Source organism: Suricata suricatta, chromosome 14 (genome assembly GCF_006229205.1).
Source record: "Suricata suricatta isolate VVHF042 chromosome 14, meerkat_22Aug2017_6uvM2_HiC, whole genome shotgun sequence".
Classification (NCBI taxonomy): domain Eukaryota; kingdom Metazoa; phylum Chordata; class Mammalia; order Carnivora; family Herpestidae; genus Suricata; species Suricata suricatta.
Genome location: NC_043713.1, coordinates 26,245,664 through 26,266,640, shown reverse-complemented (window position 1 = coordinate 26,266,640; position 20,977 = coordinate 26,245,664). Strand labels below are relative to the sequence as shown.

Sequence of the window (20,977 nt, the reverse complement as noted above, 5' to 3'; positions counted from 1 at the left end):
ACCCTCCTACACTGTTGGTGGGAATGTAAACTGGTGCAGCCACTCTGGAAAACAGTGTAGAGCTCCCCTATGACCCAGCAATAGCACTGCTGGGGATTTACCCAAAGGATACAGAAGTGATGATGCATAGGGGCACATGTACCCCAATGTTCATAGCAGCACTTTCAACAATCGCCAAATCATGGAAAGAGCCTAAATGTCCATCACCTGATGAGTGATCAAGAAGATGTGGTTTATATATACAATGGAATACTACATGGCAATGAGAAAGAATGAAATCTGGCCATTTGTAGCAACATGCACAGACCTTAAGGGTGTCATGCCAAGCGAAATAAGTCAGGCAGAGAAGGACAGATACCATACGTTTTCACTCATAAGTCTAACAGGAGAAACTTAACAGAGGACCATGGGGGAGGGGAAGGGGGAGAAGACTTAGGGAGAGAGAGGGATGCAAATGAGAGACTCTTGAATACTGAAAACAAACTGAAGGCTGAAGGGGAAGTGGGGTGATGGACATGGAGAAGGGCACTTGTGGGGAAGAGCACTGGATGTTATATGGAAACCAACTTGACAATAAACCATAAATTTAAAAAAAAAGGACTCAAAAAGTGACAAATTCTGAGATATTCAGAATTCCATAGTGATGCTGCAGATCTCATGGACGAGGACATCATCCCAAAGTATAATAACACTGCTCCATTTGGAGTATTTTGTTGAACTGGATATTTTACGTAGCAAAGCCAGTATTTACATAAAACCTCATACATTTCAGATAGTTGCATCATTGGCACCATCACATATTGGACAGGTCTTCAAGGCAGGTCTATAGACACCAAAAAGATCTTCACAGTTAGATTTTCCTTCAGGGGAGGTGAAAGAGTTAAAGAGAAATGAAAGTCAAAGGTCAAATATATTTTAACCCATTCCAAACAAGGGAAATTGGATATGAACAGCCATGGAAAATGTGCACAAGACATTTCACATCTGTGATTTTTCCCAGGATTCCTTTGTCACACATCTGGCCACCCAATGGCATCCTTCAGCTCCAAGTAAATCTGCTTCTTCCCTCAGTTCAGATCTTTGTATAATTGATCCAGATAAAAGACAGCCCCTGAGAATCTACTTTGGCTGACTGCCAAAAACCAGAGAAGCAACATGTCCCCCATGGGTTTTGAACATGCGTGAGGCCATGTAAGCATTCCTCCTGACCACATCTACTCAGCCTCTGTAATTTCTTTCATCCCCAAAGGACAATCTCAATGATCTGAGCCCCACAGTTATCTTTCAAAAGGAGTCAGGCAGCAAAAGTGCAGTGTTGCTCAAGCCCTCTTAGATTCTTCTCAGGTCTCTAAATCCACAGGCTGTGAGGAGACAAATGGGACTCCTGACAAGCAAGTCAGATCTTTGAGTACAAGGATCATCTTTGGTCACGGGCCGTCCTCACTTTGGGGGCACAAATATACTCATCTGGATCTAGTAGGGTCCAGGACCATGTTGTCTGGCCTGCTTAGCTATTCATGAGTGCTGCTTATATATTTATTTCAGAGCCAAGTCTCGTGTGCTCAGCAGGGACACTAAACAACTCCCCAACTCCCCCACCTCCATCCCTGTAGTCACGATGGTGTCTGCTTTGCCGGAATGGCAACTTAGCACACTGGTGGAATGGGTGTTCTCACAGCACATCCCAGTTAAGTACCCCTCCACTCTGTAGTGCCTGACAAACTGGCTGTATGCTCCTAGTTTTCTGATTATGGCTTGACTGAACAGCTGCACTGATTCACTGGCTTATTCAAAGCCTCTGTGAAGACAGACACACAATCAAGTTCAACAATTAAGTGTTATTTTTAGATCTGACTAACAGGATTTAAAGAATCTAGAGTTATTAATGAGGCCAGAAACAGGCTGTTCCCACTATGTACATACGTGTGTGTGTGTGTGTGTGTGTCTGTCTGTCTCTCTCTCTCTCTCTCTCTCTCTCTCCTCCCCTCAAGTGCACTGCTTCAACAACGGACTGTCAATCAAATACCACTGCATCCAATCCCCAAGCCCAAGCCTGGAGCCCTTTGGTCTCCATGCCCAGTTGCTCTCAGCAGCCTCTGCCTTTCACCATCTCCTGGATGGAGCAGGCCCCGCCGGGTCAGACAACCACCACACCATGCTGCTCTACATATGCAGGCCCTGCCCTGCTACACCATTAGGTATGGTCCTAACAGTCCTTCACAGCTTCCCCGCTTCCTGGCACAAGACATTCCAGCCTTTTCCATCTCCCCCAGACCTGGAACCAGCCATTTTTCAAGGAATCATGAACCCTCCAGTAGAAAACAGTATTTAACCTGGATGGTGAGACTGTTCACTGGTGCTGAGCTGTCATGGATTCTAAGCTTTGTATTTAGATTAAACTTACATGCAAGTTTGGCAAATAAAAAAGAAACTTACAGGCAAAGGAAACAGCTTCCCGTTTACTTTTATACACAGACTATTGGGATAGTTGTCTTCTTGAGGGCAACTTGTCTCTGCCAGGCAAAGTCTGCATTAAGAAAAAAAACATTCTTCTTAAAGAGTATACCTGAAACATGTTTACATATTTTCAAGTTCAGGACTATATGCACATAGTTAGCAAGTATAAAATTAACAGAAACCTTCAAACTAACCTCAGCTGAACTTGGACTGTATAATCTCTCCTACCACCTGGCAAAAAATCCCTGTTGGAAAGAGAAAGAAACTGGGTTAAGAAGGTAAAATGAGAATTCACAGGAACATTCTCACCAGAAAATAAAAATTAGCATTTTTATTCTTATCCCTGAAGATGAACAATACCCTACCAACAGCACAAGCCTTAATCAAAACACTTATGATGACAACTGCCATTCACTTAATATTTGGTCGTGTCCTTACAGCAATTTTAAGGTATTTTCAATTCACAGGAACTTTTAATGATGCAGTGTTTATCTCAACAGGCAACAGATCTGGTTAGCATGAGAAGGAGCATCCTCAGTTCTAAAAGAGTTTAATAAGTTAATCTGTTTGCTTATAATGTTTCTTAACCTTGGCTGACCACTATATTCATGTCATTTTTTTAAAATATAAAGACCCATTCACCAGATAGTCTACTGGTCTGGAATACAGACCGAACCTTAGTTTTTACAGAAGGTGATTCTTACATAGAACCAAAAAAAAGAACATGTGCCTAGTGCCTTAGCCTCTCTGTACCACAGCAACTTTACAATGAAGCATCTAATTAAGGACACAGAACCTAACTGAATTTCTAGATAAGAACCTATTGGAGTCCCATATAAAATGTTTTTGGCACCGAACCTTCCAAAGCCTTGCCACCCACTGGAGCCCACAAGGCAGCAGCGCTGTGGCTGTTCAGGAGCTTGTCGGAAATGCAGCACCCCAGGCCCACTGCAGACCTACAGAATTAGAATCCGTATTTTCCCATGACCCCACGTGACGTGAACGCATGTTATACTGTCAGAAGTAAATCCTGGGACTCTGTCAGAGAGAAGAATATTAGAAATGAGTCCCTTCTTTGGAGGGCATTTAGCCCTCACCTTGCTCCATCTGGGTCAGTCTTCTGCTTCACTGTGTTCGCTAGAAGGCAGTAAAGCAAAACAGTGATCAGCTTGAGCTTTATAGTCCCAAACTGTGACTCCAGGCAAATAACTTACCTGTCTGTGCCTCTGTTTCTATACCTACTGAAGATGGAAAACTGCTGCACCTCCCTCATGGAGGAGTTGTGCTGAGTAAATATGTTAACAGCACGTGCCAAGTGCCTGAACAGAAAAAGTGCCCAACAAGTGTGAGCGGCCAGCTGCTACCGTATTAACTCTGCTTGCACACTCCCTTGCCAAGAGCATCCACCCTTCTCAAATGTCTATTCAAAACCTCCCCATATCCGAGACAACACTGACCTCTTGTGAGTAACCCATATCATTCCGCTCATGAAAATCGAGAAACATTTCACAGTCTGGGTGCTGTTTCAACCACAAATGAAGACACCATATTTGCTCTCAAAGGTCTCATGCTACTAGGTAACAGATACATGACTAAAATAAAATGTGGTAAAGGTTACAATGAATTTTGAAAAACAAGTGCTACAGAAAAGACAAGTTTTTTTTTAATTTTTTTTTAATGTTTTATTTATTTTTGATACAGAGAGACAGAGCATGAGAGGGGGAGGGGCAGAGAGAGAAGGAGACACAGGACCGGAAGCAGCTCCAGGCTCTGAGCTAGCTGTCAGCACAGAGCCCGACGCGGGGCTCGAACCAATGAACGTGAGATCTGACCTGAGCCGAAGTCGGAGGCTTAACCGACTGAGCCACCCAGGCACCCCAAAAAGACAAGTTTTAAGTCTGACTCAAAATTTCAAGGCAGGAGAGCGCGTGGTGGCTCAGTTGGTTAAACATCCGACTTCGGCTCAGGTCATGATCTCACAGTCTGTGAGGTCAGGTCCTATGTCAGGCTCTGGGCTGACAGCTCTGAGCCTAGAGCCTGCTTTGGATTCTGTGTCTCCCTCTCTCTCAGCAACTCCCCTACTTGTGCATGCGCTTTCGCTCCAGCTCTCAAAAATAAACATTAAGAAAAAAACTAGGGGGCACCTACGTGGCTTAGTCAGTTAAGCACCCAACTTCAGTTCGGGTTATGATCTCATGGTTTGTGAGTTCAAGCCCCATACTGGGCTCTGTGCAGACTGCTTAGAGCCTGGAACCTGCTTCAGATCCTGTGTCTCCCTCTCTCTCTGCCCCTCCCAGCACTTGCTCGCTCTCTCTCAAAAATAAATAAGCATTAAAAAAAATTCTTTTTAAAGTTCAAGGCATAGGTACCTGGGTGGCTCAGTTGGATAAATGGCCAACCCTTCATTTTGGCTCAGGTCATGATCTCGCAGTTTGTAAGTTCAAGCCTCACTTGGGGCTCTGCACTAATGCGTGGAGCCTGCTTGGGACTCTCTCTCCCCCTTTCTCTCTGTCCCTCCTCTGCTCGTGCTCTCTCTCAAACATTAAAAAAAAATTTTTAAGTTCAAAGTAGTTATCACAATTAACAATTAGTCCAATAACACTAGAAAATCAGGTTTGCACAGCAGTGGCTCTGGCTAGTTCTATTCAGACACACTTGCATCAGTAACAGCAGCCTCACCATTGTAGTGATTCTCAGAAAAAAAAGGGAGGGGGGTAGGAGGGTGGTGAAGACCAACTGGAGATATATAACAAAATCTTGTTGGGGTGGCAAACAGTTTGAGAAAGGAGAAATGGCAAAAGACACAGAGACGGATAAATGGGAGAAGATACAGAGGGTTTTAAATAGCTTGTTTAAGGATTTATACTTTATTCCAGTAAGGGGATTTAACATAAACTGGGAAGTACAATGTGCTATATATCTTCACAAACATGACGAGTGATGAATGACTAAGCATCTTCTGACATTCAGTGTCTACCAGTCACTGCTCTAGGAACTTTCACATGTTCATCCCATTCATCAGATATAAAGCAGGCATTACTATATGCCAGGCACCGTGACAGGCTTTGAGAATATGAAAATGAGTAAGATGTTGCTTTCATCAAATCTGTAAATTCAAGTACTCAAATAAATGCAAGGAGGCTTCAATAGAAAATAAGTACAAAGTACAATGAGAGACAAAGTGTGCATTGGGGGAAATCCAGAAAGGCATCACAGAAGAGCTAAGCTTTGAATTGGCCCTAAGATATACCCCAGAACAGGGAGGAAGAGGATATGCAAAGGGACAGAGTTGTGACACCCCAGCCGGAGTATAAGCTGCCGGGGAGATGTGAGGATACAGAAGATGAGCAGAACAAGAAGTTGAAGACAATTGCCAGGTAATGGAGTGTGGACTTCCCGAAGAATCACTCCAGGATTTTTAAACACAGGAGAGAAAAAACTGAATGGGCTTTAGAAAGATCACAGAGTCAGCCGGGAGAATCAAGGAACCACTGCAACTATAGAGGCCAAAATGAGGGCTCGAACACTATTTAAATACAAATATCATGGAGTGATATTTAGGTGTAAAAACGGACAGGATTCAATGACTGACTGGATACAGGAAGGCAGGACAAGAGAAGGGGAGCATCTAGGCTGGGCCCCGGTTTTGGAATGGTGCCGCTGGACTGATGTCGCTTCTACTCACCAGATTAAGAGATAGAGGAAGTTCTGGGATTCAATCACCCCAACAACTGAGTGAGGTGCTGATTATTTTCCCAATTTTACACTGCGAAAATAAGATTCAACAGGCTTCAGTAACTTTCCCACCCAGGGGCATCCAGACCTAAGTGGATGAGCCAGAATTCATATTCCAATTGGTATTACTCGTGCTACATGGAGTTTTAAATTGTGAAAGAGACCTAAAAGAAGGATCTATGGAGGGAGGCAAACCAATGAGATGTGATGGAGGTAGTGCGGGATGATACAATGAGGGCTCTGGGCAGATCCCACGGCATTAATGAAATGGGCAGCAGGAGAAAATATACCAGCAAAAACCTCCTTGAAGCCAGTTTACTTTTTCAACTTGCACCCCTGGTGCCTGGATCGTAAAAGTAAATAAATATATGCTGTGAGACTGAATGAATGAAAGAACAAAAGACAAATACACAGGTTTGGGGGGAAGGCAAGTTCAATTCTGGTTGTGCTGTGTTCGATGTGCCTGTGGGTCATCGAAATAGGGGCAGTAAGGACTCTAGGGCAAAGCGGAGAGTTTGCAACCACCAACATAAGAACAACAAAACACATGCACAGATACTGTCAAGGAGCAGTGAGAGCAGAAGCACAGACTGATTCCGGGAACATGTAGGAGAAGTCCGTGTGAGGAGCCAGGGCAGCATGATTGGAGAGGCAGCAGTAGCAAGTGGAAGGGGAAGTGCTAAAACCAACAAGAGAGCTGAACTCACTGATCAATCTTCACAAAACTTGATATAAAAAGAACAAAACAACCCAAAGCTGAATGTATTCCAGCCTCATTTAGGGCTTACCAACAATTACAGGCCAGGGGAGAAGCTGGACGCACAGCAGTGGTTCTCAAATTTGTGAAACACTGGGAACACCTGGGGAACCTGAAAACTGGGGTTCCATCTTCAGAGATCCTCTAACGGAATTGGTAGGAATGAACCATGGGTATTTAGAGCCTTAAAAGCTCCCCAGGTGATTCTAATACACAGTAAAGTATTTTGAACCATAGGCATAGAGGTTAAATGACACCACAAGAAGTGTGTCTGGATCCAAATCCAGAATGGGTAATAAGCTACAGAATCAATGTGCCACTTTTTCAAAAAGAATGGTAAGAAGGATTATAAGAGAGGAAACAGAGTTCCTTGAAGAAGTGATCAATTCTAGGACTGGGGTAGAGAAATGACAAAATGAACCTGAAGCATCTTGTGGTGCCAAAAAGTAGCACAGTGCTCAGAGATAGATGGGAGATGCTCAGAGATCAGAGGAGACACACCAAAGAGCACAGGAGCCAACCTGAAAGAACAGCCAACGGGCCAAAGGTAGAGCAGCCAATGGCTTAAGGTATTGTTTGAATAATATAAATGATCATAGTGCTGAATTATAATCCAGAATACTTAAGAGCCTATGTGGATACAAGTAAATAACTGAATAAAATAAATGGGAGAGAAGGGATGACTCTTCCTTACAAAAGAATAACTCTAATCTGAAAAAGAGTAAGGACAACAGAAAATGACAGACACCACCGAACCCAGAAAATTTAGGACAAAGAAACTGCTGAAGAAAGATCCATCAGAGAATGCTGAACTGGTGGACGAAAATCTGACAAAAAACAATATGTGCCTTGTCTCAAAGTATCTCCTTCAAGATAATTGCTACGAACAAAGGGAAAGCCAGCAACTTAGTTTTTCCTACTTAGATTTAGTGCCAAAATTCAGTAGAGTACCTGACCCACTGATCCAAGTTAATATCACCAAAACCAAGATGTAGCAATATTATGCAGCACGATATGGTACATTAAGAAGGGCATATAACCAGAGGTATTCTTGCCAAAAATGCATAATCTCATGACAAAATATCAGAAAAACCCAAATTGAAAAATATTCTACAAAATACCTGGCCAAGACACTTCAAAAGTATCAAAAGTCATGAAAAACCAGGAAAAACTAAGAAACTATCAGACTGAAAGAGACTAAAATGACATAACAATGAAATGTAATTTGGGATCTTGGATTGGATCTAGGGAAAGAAGTTTATTAGCAGAAAAACTGGTGAAATCTAAATAAAATTTATAATTAACAGTATTATGCCAACATTAATTTTTTGATTTTGATAACTGTGCTTATGGTTATGCAAGAGGTTACTATTAGGGAAAGCTGGGTAGGAATTCCATTTGGAGGCATCTTTGAGCTCACGAAGTAGACACCATGAGCAAAGCTCACCCTCCCAAGTTGAAAAAATTTATGGACAAGAAATTATCATTGAAATTAAATGGTGGCAGACATGCCCAAGGAATATTGCAGGAGTTCGATCCCTTTATGAATCTTGTAATAGAAGAATGTGTGAAGATGGCAACTAGGAGGCAACAGAACAATATTGGAATGGTGGTAATTCGAGGAAATAGTATCATCATGTTAGAAGCCTTGGAAGGAGTATAAAGAATGGGTGTGTTCACCGGAAGAAACCAACTGCTTCCACATGTCCCCTCCAGAGCACTTGTTTTACTAAAATATAAAAATCAGGTCGTGCATTTTCATATTGAACATTTTTGTTAAATAAAATTTTTTAATAGTGGAAAAAAAAAAGCTGGGTAAAGAGTGTATCTTTTCTCATGACTTTCCTATGAATCTATAACTACTACAAAGTATAAAGTTTTTTAAAAGTCTTGGGAGACAAAGAAGTCAAAAGTAATTACATGGGCTGTGTTTAAATTCTGAAACAACTGAGAAAATGTGAATAGGAGCTAGCTATTGTTTTATATTAAAGAATTATTAATTTTACTGTAATTAGATTAAGAATTGATATGAAATGTGTCTTGAGTCTAGCTGAAATTATACGATGCTTCTGATCTGCTTTAAAATACTTCAGAAAAGGGGCGCCTGGGTGGCTCAGTCGGTTGGGCCTCCGACTTCGGCTCAGGTCAGATCTCACGCTCGTGGGTTCGAGCCCCGCGTCAGGCTCTGTGCTGATAGCCAGCTCAGAGCCTGGAGCCTGCTTCCAGTTCTGTGCCTCCTTCTCTCTCTGCCCCTCCCCCTCTCATGCTCTGTCTCTCTCTGTATCAAAAATAAATAAAACATTAAAAAAAATTTAAAAATAAAATAAAATACTTCAGAAAAAATGGGGGGGTGGGAAGGAGTGTCCACATACAAATTACCAAAATGTTGATAATCACTGAGGTTGTTTAATGGGTATCAAACTTTCACTTCCATTTATTAGAAAGAAAAAGATGCTGTATTATTTAATTACACAACTCAGAAAATGTTGGGTTCTGTCGATATATGTGTATGTGCAATCTATTTTTTTTTCCTTCGGAAGGAGGATTACAAATAGTCTTTTAGATTTTTAAAAAATTGTTATACATGACATACATAAAAATTTATCATGTTAACCATTAACTGTATAATTCTGTAGACCTAAGTATACTCACATTGTTGTATAACCACCTCCACTATCCATCTCCAGAACATGATCAAAATTTTTAAGGTTATTTAAATTTTAGTCATTCATTTTTTGACTACTTAATAAATTCACATAGTTCAAAGTTCCAAAAGATACATACAGAATGAATATAAAGTGAAAAGACTATCCCAACTCTGGCCCTAGCCATCTAATTCCCCTGTCCAGAGGCAGCTGATCATACTTGTACAGAAATATTTTAGGCACTTACACACACACACACACACACACACACACACACACACCTTTTTAGGGCAACTGGTTGTATATTATTCACACTTTGATGTCTTGTTTTTGTTTTCTTTAATTTTTCTTAAATGTTTATTTACTTTTGAACGAGAGAGAAACAGAGTATGAGTGGGGAAGGGGCAGAGAGAGAGGGAGACACAGAATCTGAAGCAGGCTCCAGGCTCTGAGCTGTCAGCACAGAACCCAACGTGAGGCTCAAACTCATGATCCGTGAGATCATGACCTGAGCTGAAGTCGGATGCTTAACCAACTGAGCCACCCAGGCGCCCCATTGATGCCTTGTCTTGTTTACTTAAAAATGTATCTTGAAATGTGTATCTTTAAATCTACTTACTCTAGGGGTACCTGGGTGGCTCAGTCAGCAAAGCATTTGACTCTTGACTTTGGCTCAGGTCATGATCTCAAGAACATCCGGTTCTTTACCAACAGTGTGGAGCCTGCTTGGGATTCTCATTCTCTCATTCTCTCTCTCCCTCTCTCTCTTTCTCTCTCTGCCTCTCCCCAGATGGCATTCTCTCTCTCTCTCAAAATAAATAAATAAACGTTAAAAAAAAAAAAACCTACTCTAGAGGCACCTGGGTGACCCAGTCAGTTGAGCACCCGACTCTTGATTTCCGCTCAAGTCATGATCTCACAGTTTTGGAGTTCAAGCCTTGCAGCAGGCTCCATGCTGTCAGTGTGGAGCCTGCTTGGGATTCTCTCTCTCCCGCTCTTTCTGCCCCTCCTTACTCGTGCATGCTTTCTCTCAAAATAAATAAATTTTAAAAAATATTTAAAATATAATTTTAATAATATAAACATAATTTTCAAAGTTTTAGTCTATTTGTTAGTTGATTTATTACTATCCCCGAGATTTAAAGTACTTCTAATGTACAAAAATTCACTGCAATGTCTTGCCCTTGGTGAGAATGAACCATTTTATTTCTTTGATAATTTTCTCCATGTTTTCTGAAACTATTATTTGGATATTGGATCTTTTGGACTAATCCTTACACTGTCTTTTTTTTAAATCTTAGTTTTCAACACTTTCCCCCCTTTGTGGAAAAGGCAGTCTTATCTAACACAATATTCTTGGAGAGCTCAGATTTTACAGGGTCAGAGTAAACAATCATTTTGAGATTCTGACAAAAGCACTCTCTCCCTATATATACTGATAAGGGTGATATGATTAATGAAACAATCTCAAACTTTGTCCCAGACTTTTCCATAGAAAGAGAGCATCTTCAAGATGTCAGGGTGCCTAAAAGAGACATGAGGCCCCTAAGTTCGGATCCACCATCTTGGGAGATTGGCAATGCAGAGGAAGATATTAAAGACCAAGTCCAACTGTAAAGAATTTACATAAGGGGGGGTTGAGCACAGAATTTCTAAAATTTAAACACAGAATCCATATTTTTGTAAATCAGTAACATCTCAGAGAAGATGAGCTTTCTAATGAACAGCTGAAAAGATGCAAAAAACCCTCTAATTATTTGTTCTGTTTTTTAACTTTACAATCCTAGAAAATCATTTAACCCCTAGAGCTTCTGCTTTCTTACACTAAATCTTTAAGAATGCAACTTTAAAGAGCCATGTATTAACACCTAAGATGACTGTATTTTTTATATAAAAGTACACACTACATATTTACTTTTCTTTTCTCTTACATCTTAGTTCATTTGCTTTTCATAAATGTGTCTATTTTAAGTTCCTCCAATTTTTCTACATAGCAAAGCTAAGTATTTTTCACAATTATTTTCAGATTTCTATTAATATTATGGTCCAGGTAACCATCTAGCTCAGAACAGTTTCAGTTTTTTGTGTGTGTGTGTGTGTAAGTTTATTTATTTTTTGAGAGAGAGAACAAGCTGAAGTGGGATAGGAGCAAAGGGAGAGAGAGAGGATACCAAGAAGGCTCCACACTGTCAGCACAGAACCCAACACAGGGCTCAAACTCATGACTTACTAGATCAAGACACTGGCCAAAATTAAGAGCCAGGTGCTTAACTGACTGAGCCGCCCAAGCACCCCAGAACAGTTCCAGTGTATTAATACTTTTTCTGTGATAAAAACATGATGTCTACTTAAACTCTTAAAAGTGCCTCAGTCTGGATGATAAAGTTTACGGATGTCCTACTGTCACAAATTCTTTTTAATGTTGCTATACTTGGAATAAAATTTTCATTAAAATAGTTAATTGCCAAAAAGTAATTCAAAAAGAAAAGATGGGGTTTCGGTCAAAGGTTAAAACTGTTTTCTGTTACAGAGTATTAACTCTTTGGCTAATGTTAGTCAATGCATAGTACGCTTACTGAAGGAACAACAGGCCAACTGCTGTGGACTGAACTGTACCCCCACCACCACCACCAAATTCATGTTGAAGATCTGAACACCCCCATCCCTACTATCTATTTGTGAAGATGGGAACTATAAAAAGGGTGCCTGGGTGGCTTAGTCGGTTAAGCATCCAACTTCAGCTGAGGTCACAATCTCACGGTTTGTGAGTTCGAGCCCCATATCCAGCTCTGTGCGACAGCTAAGAGCCTGGAGCCTGCCTCAGATTCCGTGTCTCCCTCTCCCTCTGCCCCTCCCCTGCTCATACTGTCTGTCTGTCTCTCTCTCAAAATAATAAACATTAAAAAAAAATTTTTTAATAAATAAAAAGGTAATTACAGTTAAATAAGGTCATAAGGGTGGGGCCCTAATCCAATACAACTGGTGTCCTTATAAGACAAAGAGACACCAGAGTTGCACAGACACAGAGAACAAAAGTCAAGTGTGTACATACAGCAAGAAGGCATCCTCATAAACCAAGGAGAGAGGCCTCAGGGAAACCAACTCTGTTGATACCTTAATCTAGGACGTCAAGCCTTCTGAATTTTTGGAAAATAAATTTCTACTGTTTAAGGCACCCACTGTTGTGCTTTGTAATGGCAGCCCTAGCAGTCTAATATAACAACATTCATGAAAAACATCACATATTCCAAACATTCCTCTTACCTGGATATGCATATCTCTCTAACTTGCTGAGGTGTCAGAGCAAAAATAAAAAACTTCTCTTGAAATCGCTGAATACTGCTTTGAACTGGGGAAGAAAAAAAAGATAACATTCCAATATCCAATATCCAAAAGGTAACAAATACAAAGATATAACCATCTGCAGTAACAATGCACCTCTGATAAAGTCTGTCAAATTCTGGAATTTTTATGGTTAAAATATTGCGGTCATCTTGGAATCATGAAAGTAAAGTCACTCTAAAGCAGGCTCAATTTTAAGCATTTAGTCATTATTCTAACAGACTAATTATAATAAGGTCAAAATATAGCACAACTCTTCAAAATTACATTTCATCCTACTGACTCAAATGAAAACTTGAAGAAGTCACAAACTTTCCTCAGATCGCCATCCCAGATTTAGGTGTCTTTTGGTCTTTTGTTTTGTTTCTTTCCTTATTGTGTTTTGTTTTCCACCCTTTACATTCAGTTACAAGGAATATTCAGATAAAATTTTAAACTTTAGCTTCTACATTGAAAAAATTAAGATAAATAATAATTATTTGTATACAGATTATCTAGTTTAAAAAATTACCTAATGAAGTCTTCCTTAACTGTATTATTAAAAGTGAAATGTATTTACTTCAAAAAAAAAGTTTATATAAGATTATCCTGATTCAATGATATTCTAGTTTTCATTAAAACAAAGCAAAGCAGAAACTAATATAGAGACCTTCTGCTTCCAAACAAATACTACAACACTCATAAGAAAAGGCAAAATGGCTCTCATATGTGTTCCTGGCCACAGTTTTCCTGATACATAAATATGAATGAACAAGATGCCAGGTAAATATCCAATGTCAGAAAACTTCCTTCAACAAGTCACACCAAATCAAGAAAATTACTAACTTAGGTAAAACACTTTTCTTTAAGCATAGTTTAGTATAACAATTATGCTCCTAGAAATCATGCTCCTAGAAATCCTTTTCCCAGAACATTTAAAAAAGGAGAGAGAGAAAGGAATGCTATTTATGATGAAGGCCTAAGAATTAAACAAAACTCTAAGTATGAGGCAAAAAACACAAACACAGCTAGAGTAGTATGTCTGTCCATTTCTTCAATTTCTACTCAATTCTTAACTCTTGTGCAGATTCCATTTCCCACTCTCTCTCCACAGTTAAGGTCATCAATGACCTCTTAACTCTCAAATTCAGTAACATTTACTTTGAGATTAGAGGTGAACACACTGCATTTTCAATCAGAGTTAATAATATAAGCACCCAGCCTCTCCAGACAGAAACCTCAAAAGATCTAACACAGGTACAAATGGAGTCCCAGAAGGAGAAAACAACATTAAAAAAAAAAAAAGTGCAAAAATTACAGAAGAATATTACATAACTGATTGGGGGGAAAGCCCTTACAGGAACAAATTTCAAGCAAAATAAATACAAAGAAAGCTACCTAGTTACATCAAAATCTAATTGGTAAAAACCAATGATGACTACAAAATCTTGAGAGCAGTCAGGGAAAAAAAGAAACATCACACACAAGGGGCAAACAATACAAATAAAGGCTGACTTCTCATCAGAAGCAACATAAGCCAGAAGTCATCGTTAAAGTGGTGAAAGGAGGGACACCTGGTGGCTCAGTCAGTTAAGCATCTGGATTAATCAGGTCAGGATCTCATGGTTTGTGGGTTTGAGCCTTGCGTCAGGCTCTGTGCCGACAGCTCAGAGCCTGGAGCCTGTCTTCAGATTCTGTGTCTCCCTCTCTCTCTGACCCACCCCTCCTCATGCTGTCTCTCAAAAATAAGTAAAAAACATTAAAAAAAAATTTTTAAGTGGTGAAAGGGTAAAACTCATTGAAAATTCAATACCCTTCAAAAACAGGGTGAAATAATGACTTGTAGATAAACAAAGCCAAGTGAATTTGCTGAAAGCAAATAAGTACTACATGAAATGTAAAAAGAAACTGCCAGGATAAAAAGAAATGATACCACATTCAAAAGCAAATTTTCAGGAATGAAAACCAATACAAACAGTAAATAAGTGGTAAAGGTAAAAGAATACATTGTTTTTTCTTATGAGTTCCTTAAAAAGATAACTGTTCCAAGTAAAAGGAATGGCACAGAGGGGCATCTGGGTGGCTGAGTGTCGGCTGAGTGTCTGACTTTGGCTTAGGTCATGATCTCCCAGTCCATAGGTTCAAGCCTTGCATTGGGCTCTGTGCTGACAGCTCCGAGTCTGGAGCCTGATTCTGTGTCTCCCTCTCTCTCTGTCCCTCTCCTGCTTGTGCTCGGTCTCTCTCTGCCTCTCAAAAATAAACTTTTTTTAAAAATTAAAAAAAAAAAGAAATGGCACAGGAAGGCAGGACTTTTAATGGAGGTAGAAGATGCGACAATGGCAAAAAGGATAAATAAAATTATCTGCCCAGCAGCTGTGGTTCTTATTTCATTCTGATAAGCTTGATTAACACAGATCTCCCCAGAGGCAGATCCACTCTTCATGCACTAAAAATGTCAAATATCTACAACTGCATAACTAGGTGCAAGACCTTTGGTCAATTCACCCAGCACAAATGTCAGTACTTGAGGCCTTGACTGGGTGACTGGAGTCAACCTACCCAGAAAAGTACCCATATACCATGAAACTTACATTGAAACTGGAATGCTTCCATAATCAGCATATGCCAACATGTACAATATACAGAACGTACAGCTTACTGTTAGCAGTTTATACCTTAACATGTTTTTGCAGAGCCTTTTATTTTTCTGGCATAGTTTTTTTTCACCAATTTATCTGATGCTCAATTTCTGTCCTTTAAATTATAATACCAAATAACTACCCTGTTCCTATGGGGGAAAAAAAAAGATGTTTAATCATTGTGAACTCCAGGACAGGAACTTACAACATAAAATAGTGCATATACTAATTTGTGTTAACACTGACAACACAATTTTATGACAGAATAGTAGCTAAAAGCACACAAAACTTCCTGTAAGGTAAATCTATCAGCTAAACTGCCATTTTAATACAAATCAAGAAAAAGAATGTAGGATATCAAGCAGAAAGGTACAGGTTTTACAGAATATTTTCTCCCCAGTAGTGTTCACAACTTGGATCAGAAAAACAATTCTAAGGGCGCCTGGGTGGCTCAGTCAGTTAAACGGCCGACTTCAGCTCAGGTCATGATCTCACGGTTCGTGGGTTCGAGCCTTGCGTCAGGCTCTGTGCTGACAGCTCAGTCGGGCTCTGTGCTGACAGCTCAGAGCCTGGAGCCTGCTTCAGAGTCTGTGTCTCCCTCTCTCTCTGCCCCTCCCCCACTTACACTCTGTTTCTCTCTGTCTCAGTAATAAATAAAAAAACATTTTTAAAAAAGTCTATTAAAAAAAAAAAAGAATGCTTTCTAGCAGTGAGTGCCTAGGCTAACAGGGGCTTTCCCACTCAGGAAAGAGATAAACCAATATTTTATAGGCAGCTTTGTGGATTATCATGGCTCAGTCTAGCTTATTTGTAAATAAAACAACTCATAAAGTAACAATGAATAAATCAGTTCATTACACCACATTATCTAAGATCTGTATCCCGAGCTATTTGCTTCCCTATCAGCCATCAACTAACAGTGCCAATCAAAGCACACTCCTGCTTTGCTTCTTTCCCCATCATCTCTCTGCAACAACTTCCACATGTATAAATAAAAATACACACCAAAAATAGAGTCAGAATAGAAGAAAGAAATATAAAGAGTTCTGTTCTATATTCACAAATTATTCATTACTGATAATTTTTTTCTCAACACACTGGACGTTAACAGGCACACAGAAGGCCTCTGATAAACACTTGACTAAATGATTCTATATTCCAATATTCAACTGTTTACAAATAGTTATCACTCCATTGTTTTATGTGAATACTTTTTTAATAATAACCCTCCTACATACACCCAAATTTTTCTAATTTAATGACATTTACTCAGAAACCTGAATCATTTAAAAGAATTTTATCTAGACAGAAATCACCACCATACTGATAATCATCAGTGATATTTAATATGAAAATATTTTTCCCTAGACAACAGCTGCAAAGATCACAAGGGGAGGGTAGAGTACTGAGGTTTCATGCTTCTTATAAAAACAGTGGCTTTAATTCAGACATTTTTTAATGTTTATTTTTGAGAATGAGAGTGTGTGTGAGCAGGGGACTGGCAGAGAGAGAGGGAGACACAGAACCCCAAAAAACAGGCTCCAGGCTCTGAGCTGTCAGCAGAGAAACCGAACCCACAAACCGCAAGATCACGACCAAGCCAAAGCCAGACACTTAACTAAGCCACCCAGGTGCCCTAATTCAGAATTTTGGAAGAGGAGACTAGTTAACCATTTTCCAATCACTCATTCCCTTTACGTCAGTCCTCTTCTTCATCCTCTATATCCAGTTAGGCATGAAGTCTTGCTTTCTAATATGTTCTCATCAACTGCTTCCTCCCCATTTTCACTACTTCCATCCAACTCAAAACCTACTAGTGTTTGTGCAAATGAAGTCTCAACGCTGCCCCTCTGCTGCCCCCAAGCAGAACATGGATGCAGAGCGGTCATCACCTTCACAACCTCTCCCCTGCTCAACCATGCTTAGCAGCACCCTGCTTCTGAATGAGCCCAGTGGAAACCCTCTTACCTAGAAGAGTCCCCAAAACAATGGCCACCTCTTCCCTAGCAAACCTGCATTTCCAGTGTCTCCCCTCAAGGTGTCCTCTACTCAACGTAGTTTCCTCAGTCAGGTCTCACAACTGTGCCACTTTCATTTCTATCCCTGTGACAACTCACAGTTCTCCCCTCTCCTGGTGTTTCTTCTCCTATGAACATCACCAATTCAAAGTGGACAAATTGATCCTTCAAAGTCCCATTCTTTAGGCCAATATTTGAGTTTCAGATTCACAATTTACAGTGCTTCATCATACAGGCACATACCTCATCGCTACCTGGCTCTCACATTAACATTATTTGCTTCCCAACTAGATAACAAACTTCCTAATGGCCATCTCATCCTTTTGACTTCTCCACAATTAGACCTCAATGACCATATTCCAAATGAAATCCTCATTATATATGTGTTAACTGGGCTACGAAAAATGATGTATAGTGTCTGAATGTATCCAAATTCTTTAGAAGGGAGACTCTATTTTAATGGCTTTCCATTAATGTGCATACCACTTTAAACCTGTTTAATTGTACCTAGAAGCTTAATGAGTATTTTCTAATACTCAGGAACTTAAAAATATGAAAAGATGTTGATTCTCATTAATTTTTCACCTTTTAAAGATTAAAAGACCAATAATAAATTAAAAGACCAATGCTCATGAGGGTGTCGAGAAAATAATACACCCACGTACTACTGGTTTATAACCTGGCACTAGGCTTCTGAAGCAACTGCTGAAATTCTCTCCAAAAGCTGAATACCAAAATATTAAGTACTCCTAACTCTTTGACCCAACAATTTCACAGACGCATTATACTTCATAAACAAGCACACAAGTATTCAGAAGCACACATGCAAGAATTTTAACAGCTGCAATGTTGAAAAACTGCAAGAATAGTGACCAACACATGCTAGATACCAAAATATTTCCAAATAAATAATAAAAATTTGAAAATGTGCGTCAACAGAATACTGGTTACGTCATGATACATCTACAAGAGAAAAGATCTACTGCAACCCACAAATCTACAATTTATTTCCAAGAACTTTGTTAATTAAGATTATCATGATATAAAGTTCCAGGAGGGGGTATTCCCAGAGGATACAAGTAGAATCGTGTCCTCTCTCACTAGAAATGTGGCACAGGGGCTCTGCAGTTGGAAAAAGCTTTTTAAATGAACAAGAAGAAAAGATGACATAACATATGCAGAGAAACAGTTAACTATTGCTACCACTCCAGCTGAGAAATAGAGGACACTGTGAGGGGCTTTCCTTTTCCATTATATTTCTATTGAATTTTCAATTACTAGCATAAATTACTTCTGTAATGTGAAAAGAAAAACGAGGAAATTTTAAGGAATGAAAGGCTCAAAATACACTGAAGGTATTTCAAAAAATACCAACAGCCAGATGTATCAACATATAATGCTTAACAGGCAGAGTAAACCAAAAAAAGCTGGTCATAGAAGAATATATACACCATTACATAATTTCAGCTTAACGATAACCCACAACCCTCGGACCAACTACACCATCACATAATTTCAAAAGTCAATTAACTACTTTTTAAAAATGCATATACAGTGGACTGTGGGCCGCTGGGGTAGGTGAAGGATCTCAAGATGGCTGGGCGAAAACTTGCTCTAAAAACCACTGACTGGGTAGCCTTTGGGGAGATCATACCCTGAAACCAGAAGGCCATTGCCAACTCCCTGAAATCCTGGAATGAGATCCTCACCTCCAGGTTGGCTACTCTCCCTGAGAATCCACCTGCTATCAACTGGGCTTACTACAAGGCCAATGTGGTGAAAGCTGGCTTGGTAGATGACTTTGAGAAGAAGTTGAATGCCCTGAAGGTTCCTGTGCCAGAGGATAAATACACTGCGCAGGTGGATGCTGAAGAAAAAGAGGATGTGAAAAGCTGTACTGAGTTTTTGTCTCTCTCAAAGGCCAGGATTGAAGAATATGAAAAAGAGAAGATGAAGAACATAATTCTGTTTGATCAGATGACCAATGAGGACCTGAACGAAGTCTTCCCAGAAACCAAATTAGACAAAAAGAAGTATCCCTACTGGCCTCACAAGCCAATCGAAAATTTATAAACTTGAGTTCGGGAGAAAGCTGTGGCCCTCGTATTATAAACTCTCGACATTAAAAATCATGATACGGTGTAAAAAAAAAAAATGCATATACACATGTGGTAAAACAAGCAAAGAAGAGGAACATAAATTCAGAATAGTGATTTAACTCAGAAAAGGCAAGGAGATGGCTTGAAGATATTGGCAATGTTTTTTTTTTTAATGAAGTTGTGGTTTCACAAGTGTTCATTTCACTGATGTTCTTTATAGCTTACTGTTTTATATATATTCTCTTCGTACAGCCTGAACACAAATTTCTTAAATAGAAAATCCCAAAGAATTTCATCTTCAAAAGAAATGGTCTTAAAAAGAAGAAAGGCTGTCTGTGAAAGCATTCAAAATAGCAATTTAAGGGAGGAGAACAGATTTTTTTTCCAGTTTTTGAATTAGGAGATTATCCGTCTGTTAAGAGTTAAAACCTTAGCTACAGAGAATATCATTTAGTATTGTATACACTCAGGTTTTTAGGTGCTACCGTTTTTCATTTTAAATGCTAAAATGTTTTTATTTTAACCATTCCTAAGTAATTCCAAGCTGCAAAACTATGTAAAAATGTATCTTCTTAAATAGAATATACACATCATGGTTGTTTTAGGGATTCTTTTTTTTTTTTTTTAAGTTTACTTATTTATTTTGAGAGAGAGAAAAAGAATTCCAAGCAGGCTCTGTGCTGGACAGCACAGAGCTGAAATCAGGGCTTGATCTCACCAACTGTGACATCATGACCTGAGCTAAAAAATCAAGAGTAGGACACTTAACCGACTGAGCCACCCAGGTGCCCTGGGTTCTTTTTTTAAGCATCATGCTTAAAAGTGTCATGCTGTAACAGCAATTCCCTCAATACTAAAAGGTTATTGGTTTCAATATCCCAAGAGGTTTTAGAAGGACATTTTTTGACCTCCCAAGAGGTTTTAGAAGGACATTTTTTGACCTATTTTTTCTACATGGTTCCTCTATTCTCTCTCGTGTAGTCAATTATTTCCTACTTAACAATATGTTGATGGCCTAAAAATCATCTAATCAACTGTATATAATCACAAGAATACACAGACTCGCTTTCAGAGGTCAAGAACATGTGCTCTGAAATAGGATTTGCTATCTCTTTGGACTCCTGAGGATTTTAAATTCTCAATTCCCGAACGTAAATAGGTTTCTCCATAGCAGGATTCCAAACAAAAGGACTTTCCCAGAATTTCTATTTTTATAATCCATTTTCAATACTATAAAACCAAATTAAGAAAAATTAAGAAAACTTTTGGATGTCATTACACTGCCTTAGACAATGTGACACTAAAA

The 20,977-nt window shown here is 39.4% G+C and overlaps 1 protein-coding gene and 2 pseudogenes across 9 annotated transcripts in view; 2 read left to right on the top strand and 1 right to left on the bottom strand.

The window, feature by feature from the left end:
• The window catches only part of PIAS2 (protein inhibitor of activated STAT 2), a 107,525-nt gene that overhangs the window by 67,323 nt on the left and 19,225 nt on the right, over nucleotides 1-20,977 (bottom strand). For all 9 annotated transcript variants that reach the window (XR_003902345.1, XM_029921326.1, XM_029921327.1 and 6 more), the window contains 3 exons: nucleotides 12,859-12,943; nucleotides 2,652-2,702; nucleotides 2,437-2,527 (listed from right to left, as the gene is read on the bottom strand). Coding sequence is in view for 8 of the 9 variants with exons in the window: in XM_029921326.1 (XP_029777186.1) it covers nucleotides 2,437-2,527; nucleotides 2,652-2,702; nucleotides 12,859-12,943 (227 nt within the window). In the remaining variant the exon portion in view is untranslated. The remainder of the gene's footprint in view (nucleotides 1-2,436; nucleotides 2,528-2,651; nucleotides 2,703-12,858; nucleotides 12,944-20,977) is intronic.
• Nucleotides 8,382-8,612, top strand: LOC115277281 (annotated as a pseudogene).
• LOC115277279 lies at nucleotides 19,166-19,668 on the top strand (annotated as a pseudogene).